This window comes from Geospiza fortis, unplaced genomic scaffold, assembly GCF_000277835.1.
Source record: "Geospiza fortis unplaced genomic scaffold, GeoFor_1.0 scaffold164, whole genome shotgun sequence".
In the NCBI taxonomy this organism is placed as follows: domain Eukaryota; kingdom Metazoa; phylum Chordata; class Aves; order Passeriformes; family Thraupidae; genus Geospiza; species Geospiza fortis.
This window is the reverse complement of record NW_005054426.1, coordinates 1,495,856-1,510,863: the sequence shown is the minus strand read 5'-3', so window position 1 is coordinate 1,510,863 and position 15,008 is coordinate 1,495,856. Positions and strand designations below refer to the sequence as shown.

The 15,008-nt window shown below is 40.6% G+C and overlaps 1 protein-coding gene across 2 annotated transcripts in view; it reads left to right on the top strand.

The window, feature by feature from the left end:
* Positions 1–12,137, top strand: part of PARVG (parvin gamma) — a 22,196-nt gene extending 10,059 nt beyond the window's left edge. The window contains exons 5-13 of one of the 2 annotated variants that reach the window (XM_005426857.2): positions 58–198; positions 594–709; positions 1,612–1,667; positions 2,546–2,568; positions 4,509–4,570; positions 4,682–4,750; positions 5,590–5,691; positions 9,181–9,253; positions 11,205–12,137. In XM_005426857.2, coding sequence (XP_005426914.1) covers positions 58–198; positions 594–709; positions 1,612–1,667; positions 2,546–2,568; positions 4,509–4,570; positions 4,682–4,750; positions 5,590–5,691; positions 9,181–9,253; positions 11,205–11,284 — 722 coding nt within the window. In that variant the 3' untranslated portion in view covers positions 11,285–12,137. Of the gene's footprint in view, positions 1–57; positions 199–593; positions 710–1,611; positions 1,668–2,545; positions 2,569–4,508; positions 4,571–4,681; positions 4,751–5,589; positions 5,692–9,180; positions 9,254–10,608; positions 10,763–11,204 lie in introns of those variants that run through there. The other variant, XM_031061800.1, reaches the window with a different exon arrangement.
* The last annotated feature ends 2,871 nt before the right edge of the window (positions 12,138–15,008 follow it).

The window sequence follows — 15,008 nt, the reverse complement described above, 5'->3', positions numbered from 1 at the left end:
TTCCCTACAATGATGTTAAAATACATCCTTCTTCTTCCTATGGATCCTCTGTAAAAGAAAACTTAGGATCTCCCAAGCTGGATGTTGAGAAGATTGCATTAACAGAAAAAAAACAGCGAAAGAAACTCTCAGCGATTCTGGAAGTCGTGGCCAAGTGTTTGCAACTGGAAGAAAGTCAGCTGAAATGGAGTGTGGAATGTAGGTGCAGAAGTGAAATTGAAGAAAAATTATCCATCACAGGCTTCTTGTGCTATAAGGCTGCTGTGAGGCAATGTGTTGCCAGAACAGCAATTAAACAACCTGTTTTCAATTACTAGTTGAATCAAAAGTGAGACAGAAATATCTGACCTGCCTGGGTCTGCCTCCTCTAAGTGTGTGGCATGTGAATCACTTAAGAGCCCTCAGCATCCCTGTATATCTCACTTTTAAGCTGTGCTATTGCTAAATTTTGATATTATACAAACTGCAATCTGGTGTCCCACCGGTGTTATGGCCCTCCATGACTTTGGGGTTCTCTGCACAAGGGAGAATTCATGATGTTGGAGGGAAGTTCACATGTTTTGCACACTGAGCATTGTTTTCTTCCTTTATAGCTATCTTGGCAAAGGACTTACTGAGCACACTGCATCTTCTTGTTGCAATAGCAAAGCACTTTGAACCCACCCTGGCTCTGCCTCCAAATGTCCAAGTGGAGACAATCACCATCGAGGTATTTGTAGTTTCAGTATTTGTTACAGTAGATCCCAGAGCCCTTTCACAAGGCTAACCTGCTTAGAATTAGAAGAAATGTGTGTGCAGCTGTGAAAGAGCTACTCGTATTTTCTGTGAACCACACCTTTCAATTTCTGAGTTTGTTGGATTAGATTGAGTATTCAGTTTGGATACTCTGTCTTTAAAAGGGGAAAAGCACTATGCTGTTTTTCTTCCTCAGCCAAACAAGGGAATGGTCAAAACTGAAAGCAGATGTTGATCTCTGTAAAGAAGAAAATGAAGAAATTCTGCTGTTACTGTCTCTAAATATTTTAAAATAGAAGATTGTATTAATAAATAATTAAGTATTTTTAATGCTGAATATTTATTTCTTTAGGTGATGGGAGGTTTTACTCCCTTTCTGTTAGGGTAACATTTTGGTATTTTTCTCTACAAGCAGATATCTACATATTTTCTTCCTCTACTTTGTTTCTTAAAGTCTGTTCTGAGACTGTAGGAGAAGATTTATTTATTATATTTTTATTTATTTATCAATTTTATTATTATATTTATAATATGTATTTATTTTATATTTATTTACAATAAATATATTTAAATATTTATAATTGCAAAAATTAGCACCACCAGTGTATGTAAACACAGAATGTTTTTCACTGCATGAAAGGGAAGAGCAGCAAACACCAAGGACTTCCTCTGATGAGGAAGTAAGAGATTTCCTGTTTGAGACTGAAGAGAGCAGAAGGAAGCAGAAATCTCTCAAAGTATCTGTACTAATTGTACTGGAGTTATTGACTAAGTGCCCTCTGATAATCATTTAGGGCAGCAAACAGGTCATGAAAGCTTGTTTATGGAATATGTTTTGTGTGACAAACCCAACACTGTTTACTGTCCTTTCAACAGACCACCTCTGGAGGATTAAAGACATCAAATGCGGTGGAATATATCACAGAAAACAAGTAAGAGGGGACATATCTGTTTTTTACACCGTCAGTTAGAAAAGAAACATTGTGGGTGTGTTCCCTCTTGAAAAAAGTAGCTGGGATCGTGATGATGAAAAAGGTGTAAGCCCAGGCAGGTAAATGCATGTGAGCTGTTTCTCTGATTTCTTCTCTTTTTTTAATTCCTCTCTTCCCGTTTGGCACTATGGTGCAATACCTTTATTTATTCTATATATAAAAAACAATATGTATGATTATTCCTTAAACTTAGCATTTGTTATTGCCATGGAATCTCATAGCAAATATAGTAATAAAATTTCAGTACTGTAAATTTACCTGTGCCAGACTAAACTGGAAATTTTCTAAAGCCACAAAAGTTTAAATCTACTTTAAATTTGCTGCTGGTTTTTTTATAAATAAAGAGAAAGGAGGCAGTTATTTTCTTATTTTACTGCGAAAGAAATGTTTTAGCTTGCTGAGTGTGTGAGGTACTGCCATTATTAAAGGAGTATAGTTGGATACCATTTATATACCAAAAAAACATGCACATCATTCTAAGAACTGTAAACAGATTTTCCTACTATCATTTTTTATATGCCAAAACATCTTCAAGCTCTAATATGATGAGCAGCTTTTTGGAACAGATATTGAGGATTGTGCTTGTAAAATAAATGTTCATTGGTGTGTGGGCCAGTTAAAATATAATATGTTTTCAAGACCCTACACAGATATACAATCTACTTAAAAATGTGTGTTGGAAAGTCACTCTGAAATAAAGTTAATGCCACTTTGAACTCTATCTCCTGCTTTACAGAATAGCAGATAAGCAAAGCTTAAAAATAAGATCAGGTCTGCTGAATCATTTTTCTAATTCTTGCTTTTTATTGCACTTCCAGAAAGAATATAGAAGCGCAGTCAAGTAAGTGCTGGCATTGCCAAGTTCAGTGTTTTGTTATGTGCTTTTATACACCATGTCCTGATTCATTTTTACCCCATGATAAAATCAGTATGCTCCCACTGAACTTAATGGAGATTCATGGATTTTTCCTCGTGTTTTTCTCCAAATGTCTTCTGTTACTGCCTGTTCATACCAACAGAATACAGCTTGGAAAATGGGTGGTCACTTTGCCTGGGCTACAGGCATCAGATGGGAGGGGAGACAGGGCATGAAGGTGGGTTGATGATCTAAAAAAGAAACCTGGCTGGAGGCAAAATGCCAGCTTGGATTTGTGCATGGACCATGTTCACTGTTGGAACTATTTATAAAGGCTTCAGAACTGTGTTTCTCATTGCTACCGGTTTTTGTACTTTCCTTCCCACAGTTTTCAAATGAGATTTTGAAATCCACTGGTACTGGGTCGTGGATGGCAGCTCAGTCAAACATCCCCAGAGCTTTTACCCTTAGGGATTTTGAGGGCTAGGAAACACTCGAGGTGAAAAATGTCCCCGTGGGCAAAGCCTGCAGAAGATCTGGGCACTGCTCCGGGTTCAGTGGCAGCTGCTCTTCCCTGCTGCAAAGGAGCACACTGTGCCCATAGAGAACCAAGTCAACCGTTTGAATTCTCTTCTGTGTCCTTTATTTTGGCATTTTCATCCTTTGCAGAGGTGCAAACAATATAATTTAATATCTATTTATCACTTATTCCACTGAGTGTTCTATAGTGTGGGCTGAAATTGTGAAAAAAACTCCAACTCTCACCCCCTGCCCCAAGCAAAAAAAAAAAAGAAAATAAAATTAGAAAAAAAAAAGGAAGAAAAAACCCCAACCCATAATTAGGTGTTTCTTGTAGTGGGCTGATTCTGCTGGGAAAAGAAATCTGCAATTCACTCTTCAAGATGCTCTCACTCTATTTTTGACACAGCTTTCTTAGCAAAGAGAGAAATCCCAAAGCGTGGCTCCAGAAGAGGGCTCTCTCTGATTTGTTTGATGGATTCACCTATTCCCTGGCATTGCTCCCGCAGCAACCCGCAGAACAGAGAAACCAGAGGAATCCCTTTCACCAAGGAGGCTGCTCTGTCACTATCTTTTGGGAGGAATTTCCCTTCAGCAAAGCTGCCTCTGCTTTCCTGTGCTGTAGAAGATGGTTCTCCATTTAACTGAGCTGCCAGAGTGCCTCTCCTTGCTCAGGCTGTTTCAGATATTTTGCTTATGCTTGAACCAGAGCTGGGTTGTGGCTGGGTGAGGAGATGGATCCTGCTTTTGCTGCACCTGGACAGAAAGGGGAGGTGAGAGTGGCACTGGGATAGATCTCATTTCCTTGGAAGTTTTAGACTCCTGCTAGTTCTCTGGCACAGCTCTGCTGGCACCACCTCCTCACCCACTTTAAACTGGGTGGCAGAACTGGCCATTTTTGAGGTCTCTGAGTTTTCAGAGGAAGGGCAGAGTCTCTGTATCTTGCTTGTGGTTTTTTGAAGGAAGGAGGATTGGTATTTTTCTGCAAATTTCGTGTAACTGACACTTCTGTTTGAGGAGAGCAGTAGAACACACAGCTCTTCTGCTCCCTGCATTTTATCCCAGAAGTTCAGGTTAAAAAAAACACCAAAGTGAAAAGAAATAAACCATAGTATTGTGAAACTTAGCCAGTGTTCAGACTGGTGGCAGCACAAACTGAGAACCTCTGCAGGTGAAAATTACAGAGCTGAATGAAGTAAATTGTTTCCTCTGATGTGGTCAGGCTGAAGGGAAGCCTGCCATCCTGTCCTCTGATAAATATAAAAGCAGCATCTTTCTCTGCCTCCCTGCTACTCTTTTCCTCCTTGGATTGTAAGTTGCAAATACCTTTCTCCTTCTGTAGCCACATTAAAGCTCTGATCTCTCACTTATTAAAAATGAAACCAATTAATGTTGTTTTGATACAGAAGATGATGCCTTTGATGAATTATTTGGCTGTGATCCAGATAAACTGGATGCTGTAAAAAAGGTAATTTACTTTTTTAGTAGACATCAAAATCTGTTAGGCTGAGCTTAAATACTAGAAAAGTCTAGAAAAGTTATTTTTTCCTTTCCCCCTTTCTTCCTTTTTTTTCTTTAGGCACTTTTGCAATTTGTTGACCAGCATGTTGGAAAATTAGGATTAAATGTGGAAGACATCGAATCTCAGGTAGCGTGCTCCAAGCTGCGTGGTACCCATGTTTTGTCAGCCATTTGGGTGTTTCCTCTCACCATTAGGAATTCTCTTTTTTATTACAGTAAATTTGAAATTTGGCAACATAATGATTTCCAGGTTTAGGTTAAGATATCAAGCTTTGGTCTCTGAAGTTTCTGAAGCTAATAATTAATGCAAAAATAAAGACTTTGTGTTGAATGCTGCCCTTTGTAATGCTACAGGGAGTAATTTTCAGTCTGCCCAGCTCCTAAGGGTGCTCTCTCTGTCAGGATGGAAATAAAGGTGTCCAGAACATTAAAATAGAAATCAAGTTGACTGTTGTATTTAGTGATTGTTGATGTTGCATTTGCTTCATGGTATGAAGGCCTTATTTTCATGACATTTCAAAGTCTCATCATTGACTGTAGAGCTTCTTTAGAGTATGAAATTGCAAGAGAATTTGGGCTGAGCACTCTGGGCTCTGGTGAACAGGTGCTCTTCTGAATTTTTCCAGTGGGCAACTGTAAGAAAAGAAGGTTTTCAAGTGTTTTATCATACCTAACTAGGCACAACTTTCTATTGTTTATAGTTATGTATTTGTGCTCATCTGAAGTGTTTTCCTATTTGGAATTGTTTGTTTTAATAGCTGTTCTTTTACAAGGTTGTATTTTCACAAATATGAATTTGGGAGCCTTACCTAACTAAATACGAAGTTCACTGTGGAAGAGGTGGAGGGAGCTGGGTCATTAGACTGTCTGCTTGCCTGAGTAACATTTAAATTCCTTTGTTGCTAGAATGGCATTTACTGGAATAGCTTACTAAAGGCAAATAATTTTCAGGTAATTCTTATCTAGTTTTCAGATGGGGTTATCTTACTTCTCCTAATCGGACAACTAGAGGGCTACTTTCTGAATTTAAGGAATTTCTTCCTGACTCCGGCCAGCACCATGGAAATGGTAGGTTTTTCTGTAATTATGTACAGCTTGAGCCATAAAACTGTGTGTTCTGCCTCTTGCTTGCACTGCTGCTGCTGTGTATGAAGTCTCATGCCCACAGTGTTTGCAGGAGGGGGATTTGGGGCAGTGCCAACACAGGCACTCAGTGCTGCCAAAATATCTCAGAACAGGTCGGTGTCCTCTTCAAAATTAGCTTCTCATGGGAGGCAAACACCTGTTACTTGCACTTGTTTGGCACTGGCCATGCTTCTGCAGCCTTCTGGTGAAATCCAGGGCTCTGTGTGCTGGGAAATGGGTGTGTTGTCTTCTACCAGTCTGTGCTGCAAACAGGATTTGAAGAAGATGACACGTCTTGCATAGCAGAAATGGATTCCTGTGAGTCCCTTTATGCTGCGCTAAAAATATACCTTAATCAAGACATGGCCAGAACATTTTGAAGGCCCCTTCTGTGTTTGGGTAACTCTTGAGAGTTTACATCCTTTCCTCTCCCAAGGCTGGGGGCTGTAATATACTCAGCCAGACCTGCTTGGCACCTTTTTCCACCTCTACCAGGCAGATTTCATCTGTGCTTTAAAAGTAAAAGCTGTCACCAGCCAGAAGGAAGTGTGTGCTGGGCTGCCTCCTCCACAGGTCTGGAATGTTGATATATTTTGAGATATTTGAGGTATTTTCAGATTGTCTCTGGTAAGGGTAGGCTTTTATTCACTTGGGTCTCTGAGTAGCTCTGAAAATCTTGAAACTGTAGCTATTTTTCCTGTTTTGTGCTCAAATCTCTGGAAGTGAAATGTGCCAGATCTTTTTTGCTTGAGAGCTGCCAGAGAAGAAAATCTCTCCTCAGGCATGGTTTGCATTACGGCTTCCCCGCACAGATGAAGCTTTCATCCTTTCCCCAACCTTGGCACAGTTAATGCCCCTGGGCAATATTTATTCGTACCGAAAATTCTCAGAGGTTCTATATTAACAAATAAATATTCCCATGGAGCTTTTAATCAGAAAGTTTAAAAGCACAATTGTTTGACACCTAGGTTCAAATGTTGTCAAAATTTTATTGCTGTCAGTTGGTAACTGTTCAAAGTATTAGGAAAAAAATGTGGGGTTTTTTTTTGGGTTTTTTTTGTTTGTTTTTTTGTTTGTTTTTTTAAATCCAAGAACAGGGAAAATATATTTTGAAGTGTCTAATCAGACATAATCAAAGCATTTCCTTAGAGTTGTTTTTCTTTCCTTTCTCTTCCACTCAGTTTTCAAAATTGTTTGGTCTGTTCCCATTGAGTTGGACAGAAATTTTTAACATTTCCATTAGCTTTATTCAGAGGAAGTCACTGAATATTTTATTATTTAAAAATTCATAAATAACCATTTTCCTTTTGGTTCAGCCCTATTCTAGCCCCACAGATGTCTTTCTGGAAATGAGATAGCTCTGGTACAAATCAAAGCTCAGACTTCCTAGTTCCTACCCTGCCCATCACTGGCATCAGAGAAGAATAGAATGGGGTTGGGTACTACTTCAGTACAATAATTTCATTTTAGCAAAGGACTGGACTTGCTGTTGAACAGTTTGCCAAAGTGGTATTTCCAATTTGTTTCTCCTCTGATGCTCATTACAAAATGAAAAGTGAGATGACAACTAAAAATATCGATAAACCATAGTCCAGCTGTCATTTGTATACAAAACATGTCTTTCAATTCCCCTGTGCTTTCTAACTCCCTGTTATTTTAGACATTAATTGGTGCAGTAAAGTATAAAGACGTAGCCTCTGCTGGGATTTAAAAGATCTCATTTGTTGTTGGAATGGTGACAACCACATGCACTGTCGGGATCAGTGTGGTGCATCCACCTTACAGATCCTTTTAACCAAAACAATTTCATAACAGAAATTTAGGACGTGATCAATTTTGAGGTGCAAGAAGCTAACACTGCACATGGGCAGGTTTGCTGCAGGGTTTTTTTGGGGTCTTTATTGCTAAAAAAGGCATTTACAAGTAACTGTAAAGAAATGCAGCTCTGGGTGCTCGTGAGTGTAGAAAGGTGTGTGTTTTCTGAGACAAAGAATACAATCACAAAATAGTTCAGGCTGAAACTAGGGGTGATATCTGTGCAGTCATGAGATGAAGATTATGATGATGATGGAGGGCTTGTGTGCTTGTCAAAACTGTGTGAATTTGGTTCTTTTGCCAAAACAAGCCCAGAGCTGAAACACCCCAGATGTCCCGGCTGCTGTCCAGTTGTAAATTCTAGAAAACTGTCCAGCTCTTTTGAGTCAGAAAGCACAGCTGGAAAAAGCACCTTATTTTTAAGGCTTCCCTTTCTTGGGGAATTATTGGTATTTCTGTCTGAAGATGCTTTTTGAAATGCACATGTTGCCATTCCTTGAAAATCCCCGATGTATTATAGAGAGGGAAATGTGCCCTTTTTGCCTGTGCTGGTTCACTAAGGAAACATTTGATTTATTCATTCCAATCAGCAAATTGTGTAGAACTGCATGGTCTTAAGCTCTCCTGTCTGCTGACTATCAGAGGAAGGACACAAACCTGAATCCAAACAGGCAGCCTCAGTTATTTGTAAACCAGAGAACCAGGTGAAACATAAATCTGTTGCTTCACTTCAGAGCACAGGGGTTTTGCCTGGCTTATGCAGGGGGGAGTCCTGTGCTAATTGTCACAACATAACAGGGAACAGCAGCTTCCCAAAGGATAAATTGCCCAGATTGCCCAGTAGCTCAGGGAAGGCAGGAAGAGACCATTTGAAGTTCATTCAGGTCTTGTTACTCCTTTAGAGGAATGGAATTTGCTAATTACCAGCCAAGTACACAACTAGCCTTAAGCTGTTAGAAGGCGATATTACTTTAAAAAATAATCGATTACAACTACTTCTTATGTGTGTGATGCTGCTTTTATGTGGGGAAGGGAGAGAAAGAAGCAGTGAGGAAAAATGAGAAAAAGCCCCTCAGCCTTCATTCATAGACGGGGGCTTAATTTCTGATGAGTGTTATTAAGGATATCATCACTACTATTAATGTGAATAGACATTTTAGAAGTACAGCAGGAACTTGTAGCTAACAATCATAACTGATCTTTGCAATTCTGAAGGAAATATAGAGAACTTTTCCCTTTTCATTTGTTCCAAGTGTGGTAAGCATATAAGCATGCTTAAAAATACCCAGAAATATACCCCATGCATCCATTAGATCCAGTTAGGAATCTAGCCTGTTTTCCCCATGAACACAAGTCTTTTACATGCAAGATCTATTTTTAAATAAATGGTTTCTTCTGCCCACCTCATGGGATATGTTTTGCTGGAAATGGATTTTACATCTAATTTTATATGATAATTGGTAAAAATTCTGAAGAGCGCTTCATCAAAACTAAGGAGAGGAATATGAATACATATTTATGAATCAGTTCTTCAGCTACTAGAGAAATACTTTTAAAACCTTTTGTTGGTTAGAAAATATTGTCAGATATATTAATATCTCTCTCTCTCTCCAACAGCTCCAAAATGTTAACCTGGCACTGGATTTGCTAGCAGAGGGAGGACTTCTGAATTTTCCTGTGAACTCTGAAGGTGAGTCATAACATGCAAACTTACCTGGAATAGAACTGCTAACATCCCAGCTTAGCAAAACTTCAGGTAATTGCAGGAAGCAGGTTCTGGAAATGACACTGGCACATTTCCTTATATGGCTGCCCTACAGCTCCGAAAGACCTTTTTTTAAAAAAATCATTATTTCTATACTAAAAAAGTTGGGTTGTTATAAGTTTAGTAACTTTACACTAAACTTCAACTGTTTAGTAATTCAGTATTTGTTAAAATTTAAACCAGTGACAGCTCCTAGGGAAATTACAGCAGCTGAGCTGGAAGCAAAGCTATTTTCCTGTCTCATAAAAACTTTCAGTGCATTAAAAGCAAGCTTGTTTCTGTGGGAAGATACCTTGAAGAATTTCTCTGGAAAATCAGAAACACTGATCACTCTAGTCAAACTCAGAAGAGTGGTGGGTCAGTTTCCTGAATATGAAAGTCACAGTTTTTTAGTGGCTGTTATGCTTGGTTAAGACTTGGGAGCTGAATCTTGATCTCCTTCATTCAAGTGAATGCTTCCATCACTGAATCAATGTACCTGCATGCTCCTCTTTCTTTCTCCACCAAAAAAACAAGCAAACAAGCTACATTTGGATGAGTCCAGTTTTCCAATTAAAATACTCCACAGAAAAATTTGGTGACAGCTCTTGATGGGAGGAGGGATGTGGTTAATTAATGGGTTGCGAAGTCTGACCTCTTGCAGGGCACATCTCTGCATTCCTCTACAAGCTTGTTGCTGAAAAAGGAAGTCAAATCTTTATTAAAAATAGCAAGTAGTATTCCAGTTCTAGCTCCAGTTAGTTATTTGTGAGTGGGTGCATGTGTTGGGTAGATAACACATGGTATCATGGAGAGGGAAGGAGAGGATTTAGGGCTTCCTTTGTTTTTCCTTTTGTTCTCTCTTCCCACTACTGCTTTGGTGATGTCAGCAGTTTGCATGCTGGGCATTCACAAACTGTGGGCTTTTTGCTGTGCTGCACAGAGCTAGGAGCCTGGAAAGCTAAAGAGCTTTTATTTATGTTAACATTAACAGAGTAATGGGTGTGGGCTCAGGTCTCCATGCTGAGATCCACTTTTTGTGTGAAAAGAAATAAATCTTTTTTCTTCCTCCCCTTTGGCTTTCCTTCCTCCCCTATGGCTGTTCTGCACTGCCTCAAACACAGAGCTGATCAGTATAAGAAATACTGGTGCCAGCATCCTCAAGTCCTTTACCTTCACCGTGGAAATCCTCAGCTAGTGAGTGAATTTAATATTATTTAGGAGTCATTGCTAGAGCTACACTATTTAGACTCTAAAAGGATCTAGTTTTGCTAGTGTTTCTTTGTTGGTCTTTCTCCTAGTGATTTACAGTACCAGAAGAAGAACAGAAACCCCTCTGAATCCATTACCCTCTTCCACTGAGATTTTAAAATAAAAGAGCAGTTTATATAGCCAAGAAGAAAGAAGCTGAAAACTAAATGAAAAAAAACTCAAAACAATAGAAACAAAACAAAACCAAAAATCCAATAAAAAACAATGCATCAAATGGCAGCAAAACATGATGGAAATACTACAACAAAAAATAAAGTGTCAACAAAAAAAGTGTACAACAAAAAAATAATGATTCCTGACACAGAATAATCATAAAAACCTCAAGATATAAAGCCCTATTAAATTATTTACTCTGCTCTTTGCTAGTGAATTTCTTCCTCTGCATTATTTGCCCTTATTTGTCTTCCAGCAATAGAAGTCCCTTTTCTTCATGTTAATTTAATAAATTATTAGTTTCTATCTCTGTAGTTCCTATTTTGCTTCCTGTTGCAATTCAATTTTCCAAGTTCACGTTATATCTGGGGAAATGTGGGAGACTGTCTTTGGCAGGTGCAGTCTCATCCTGTTCCAGGGATTGCTAATACTTCCCATCTGGTTTTGTTGTCTCTGGTTTGTGTATCCACAGATATTGTGAACGGAGATACGAAGGCTATAATGCGAGTTCTGTATTGCTTGTATTCCAAATACAGAACCAAAGAAGCATGAAGAACAAGGCCAAGAGCTTGAGCTGCCCTTTTTTTGGTGTTTTTTATTTTTTTTTTTTGGTTTTTTTTTTTTTTTTGGTTTTTGTTTTTGGGGTTTTTTTTGGTTTTTTTTTGTTTTGTCCCTTGCAGACCATGGTATGGTTTTTGGATTCCCAGCTCTGTTTGCCACTGCTTCTGGGCATGCACTGGTGTTTGACACTTGCTGTGTTAACACTGTATAGCAAATATGTTGTTCATGCAAGGTTTCACATACACAGCCTGAGCAACTGTAAATGTGTTTCCATAGCTGGTGTTATTCTAGGGCTGTAGCTCTTATTCCAGATCCTGCCTTCTGTATTCTCTGAGCCCTCCCAATGCTGCAAAGAAATTAAATGTGTGTTTTTTCTGGGCCCTGTGTTCTTCGCTCCTGAAGGTGACTTTGAAAGTTGCTGCATCCTCCCCATTTTCCTGCTTTGGGAAGTCATTTGGAAAACTAGAGATGAGAAAGACCCACCAGAGTGGGAGGGCTGAGACACACCTCAAGTCCAAAACCTGCTTTAGAGAGGCGGCCAGTGCTGTCAGACAAGAGGATATGAATGGGATGCCAAATGAATAGATAGCAAAAATGAAATGTGAACTTACCAAGTGTTTTATAAATGTTTCAGTGCTCATTTGCTTGAATATGGAAAAGGCACTCAGCACAATATGCTGGTGTGAAACTGTGCAGGAACAGGGGGTTCTCCTGCACAGCTGTAGAAGGATGCCCTTATTTCCTTGCTAAGCCAGTGCCAAATCATGGCCAGCTCCAATTGCAGCCCTGACACCAACTCTGGCTAGTAGGGATGCCAATCCATGTCTAGCATGTTGTGAGAGGGAGTCACATCTGCACTTTTTCTCCAGTAAAAGGTGGGCAGATGCTGGCTGAGCTCTGCAGCTGGTGGAGGCCACTATGGGTGGGAGCAGTGAATTCAGCTTCCCAGTGCCTCTGACAGCTGAGACATCTCAAACTCGTCAGGCTCTCCTAGGTGAATTTGTCCAGCCTCCATCCCCCGCCTCCCAGCAGTTTTCTCTGGGTGCACACAATTTATTAATGATCACCCTCAGTCTTTCTTGGGGGATTTAAATCAGAACTCCTTTCAAAGCCTCCATCTATTCTCTTGACCTTAAATTTATGTCATGTTGCATAAAACTAGAGATATAATTAGAAAAAAAAAAGTTTCAGTATTTTTTTCCACTTCCATCTAAACTGAATAAATTTCCTGCCATGGGTAGCTCTGACATTTGATCTCTGGTCTGATCCTCTGTCTGTGTGTTAATGGGAAACCAGAGCTCACTGTGTGCGAGTGCTGACATTTACAGAGGAGAATTTGTTGTGTCTACCTCTGGATCATGCAGCCCAGGGAAGATCTTTAGATAGCAATGCTGATAAGTCTTTTGAAAATGGTAACACTGCACAGCTGCTGGGGGACGGAGCTGTGCAAACTGCCCTGAGACCAATCCATTCTCCACCAAGAATTAGCTTGTGATGTTTTTACAGAGAAAAATACAATCTTTGGTGCCAATGAGCTACCAAGATCACTCGATTCCCCAGCAAATATTAGTCATGGTGCTGATCTGGGCAATTTAAGTAAAGAATACTTGGTTCTTTCATTTGCAAATCCTCATAGGCATCTTGCTTGATTCCTTAATGGGCTTCCAAGAATCAACTGGGAGACCTGAAAAGTTCATTCTTGCTTAGCAGAATTTTGTAACACTGCACATAGAACATGCATTCATTGTAGAATGAAATGCTACTGAGCAGATAAACCCGGGATGTGGCTTGTGGAGAGCAGGGGAGAGGGGGCAGGAGGGCCTGGGCAGTGATTTGGTATCAGTCTGGCCTTTTCCTCTTGGGAAGCTGTCCTGAACTTCTTGCCCTGTGCTGGTGATCAGAATTCAGTTCCAGTGTGTGATTCCAGGCATATGACCTGGGGCAGGAAAAAGCCACCAGCGCTAGGAGGATTAGCTAGTGCTACCGTGGTTAGATGGTTATTACTGCTCAAGGAAACTGCTGGATTTTAATCCATGTGCTCTGAGTTTTGTGTTCCATGCCTCTGACATAAATAAACTCAGTGCTTGTACTTCCAACAGGGGAAGTCTAGATATTGATATTTAATGAAAGAAAGGGTCATATTCCCTTTTCAACACCAGCTTGCCTAAACCTGTTATAAACAAGTCATTCTTTTGAAAACATACAGGGGAGAAAAGACAGTTAATGTGCTTGAACCAAAAACATGCTGAGACCAAAAATTAATGTTTTAATCTGCTTTTTATGCTGAGAGTAAATTTCTAATACCCTTGATGTGTCTGACCTCGTTGATAAAGAGTCTGTGTTTGATTCCTAAAACATGCTGTGGAATTTTACTAATCCATCATACAGACACCCACTCCATAAATTGGTGTAGTATAAAAACGCACTATTTACACTTGAGATGTAGCCACTGCCTTGGCACCATTTTAATAATAAATATAAAGTGACAGAGCCAAAAAGAATATGCCAACACCTGGTTTAGTGGAAAGTGTCCCTGCCCATAGAAGGGGTGTGGGAACTGGATGATCTTTAAGGTCCCTTACTAAGCCCTACAGGAGCTTCTGTTGCTTTCCCTGTCCCACAGGCCAGCGGTGCAGTGGCCAGTGGTGCAGTGGCTTTGGGTCACAGCAGTAGCTGGGAAGTGGGACAGATCTGAAGGGTTCCCAACTTCTGCTTGCTGTCATCTTTCCATCATCTACTCATCCAAAATACCCAGACTCATCCATAAAAATACATATTTCTGGAGGTGGAGTGGCAGGGCTGTGAGGAGAGCAGGTGGAAGGGGCAGAGTTACCAGGGTGACTTTAAGGGAATGTGGATGCACAGAAGTTTTCATTAACAGGATCAAGCCACTGACTGAGATTGGTATTGCCTGTAAAGCCTGAGTCAGGGAATTGGAGAGCTGTCCCGGCTGTCAAACCTCCTTCTTCTCCTTGGGAACTGGTCCTGTCAGGATCACGCTGACATTTTTGTCACCCCATCATGTGGCTGCAGCCCTGGAGCCAGGCCCTTGCTGCCTTGCAATGGGGCAGGGGAACTTCAGATAGAAAATTCTGGCAGCTGCTTGATGGGTGGGAGTGCCACAAGTAATAGTGCTTGTCCTCCTTCCTTCCTTCCTTCCTTCCTTCCTTCCTTCCTTCCTTCCTTCCTTCCTTCCTTCCTTCCTTCCTTCCTTCCTTCCTTCCTTCCTTCCTTCCTTCCTTCCTTCCTTCCTTCCTTCCTTCCTTCCTTCCTTCCTTCCTTCCGCCACTTCCTTCCGCCACTTCCTTCCGCCACTTCCTTCCGCCACTTCCTTCCGCCACTTCCTTCCGCCACTTCCTTCCGCCACTTCCTTCCGCCACTTCCTTCCTTCCGCCACTTCCTTCCGCCACTTCCTTCCGCCACTTCCTTCCTTCCTTCCTTCCTTCCTTCCTTCCTTCCTTCCTTCCTTCCTTCCTTCCTTCCGCCACTTCCTTCCGCCACTTCCTCTCCCTCCCTCCCTCCCTCCCGCCACTTCCTTCCTATTTTTCCACTTCCTTTATTCTTTCCCAATGGTTTCTATTATGTTTCTTGCAGGGAGCCACCCTCACAGTGGCTGCTGTAAGTCTCTTTGACAATTAGGTTTTCAAACCATGAAAGCAGCTCATTCAAATCCTTCTTCTCCATGAGCTCTCTATGAGCTGTGTTTGGGTCTGTA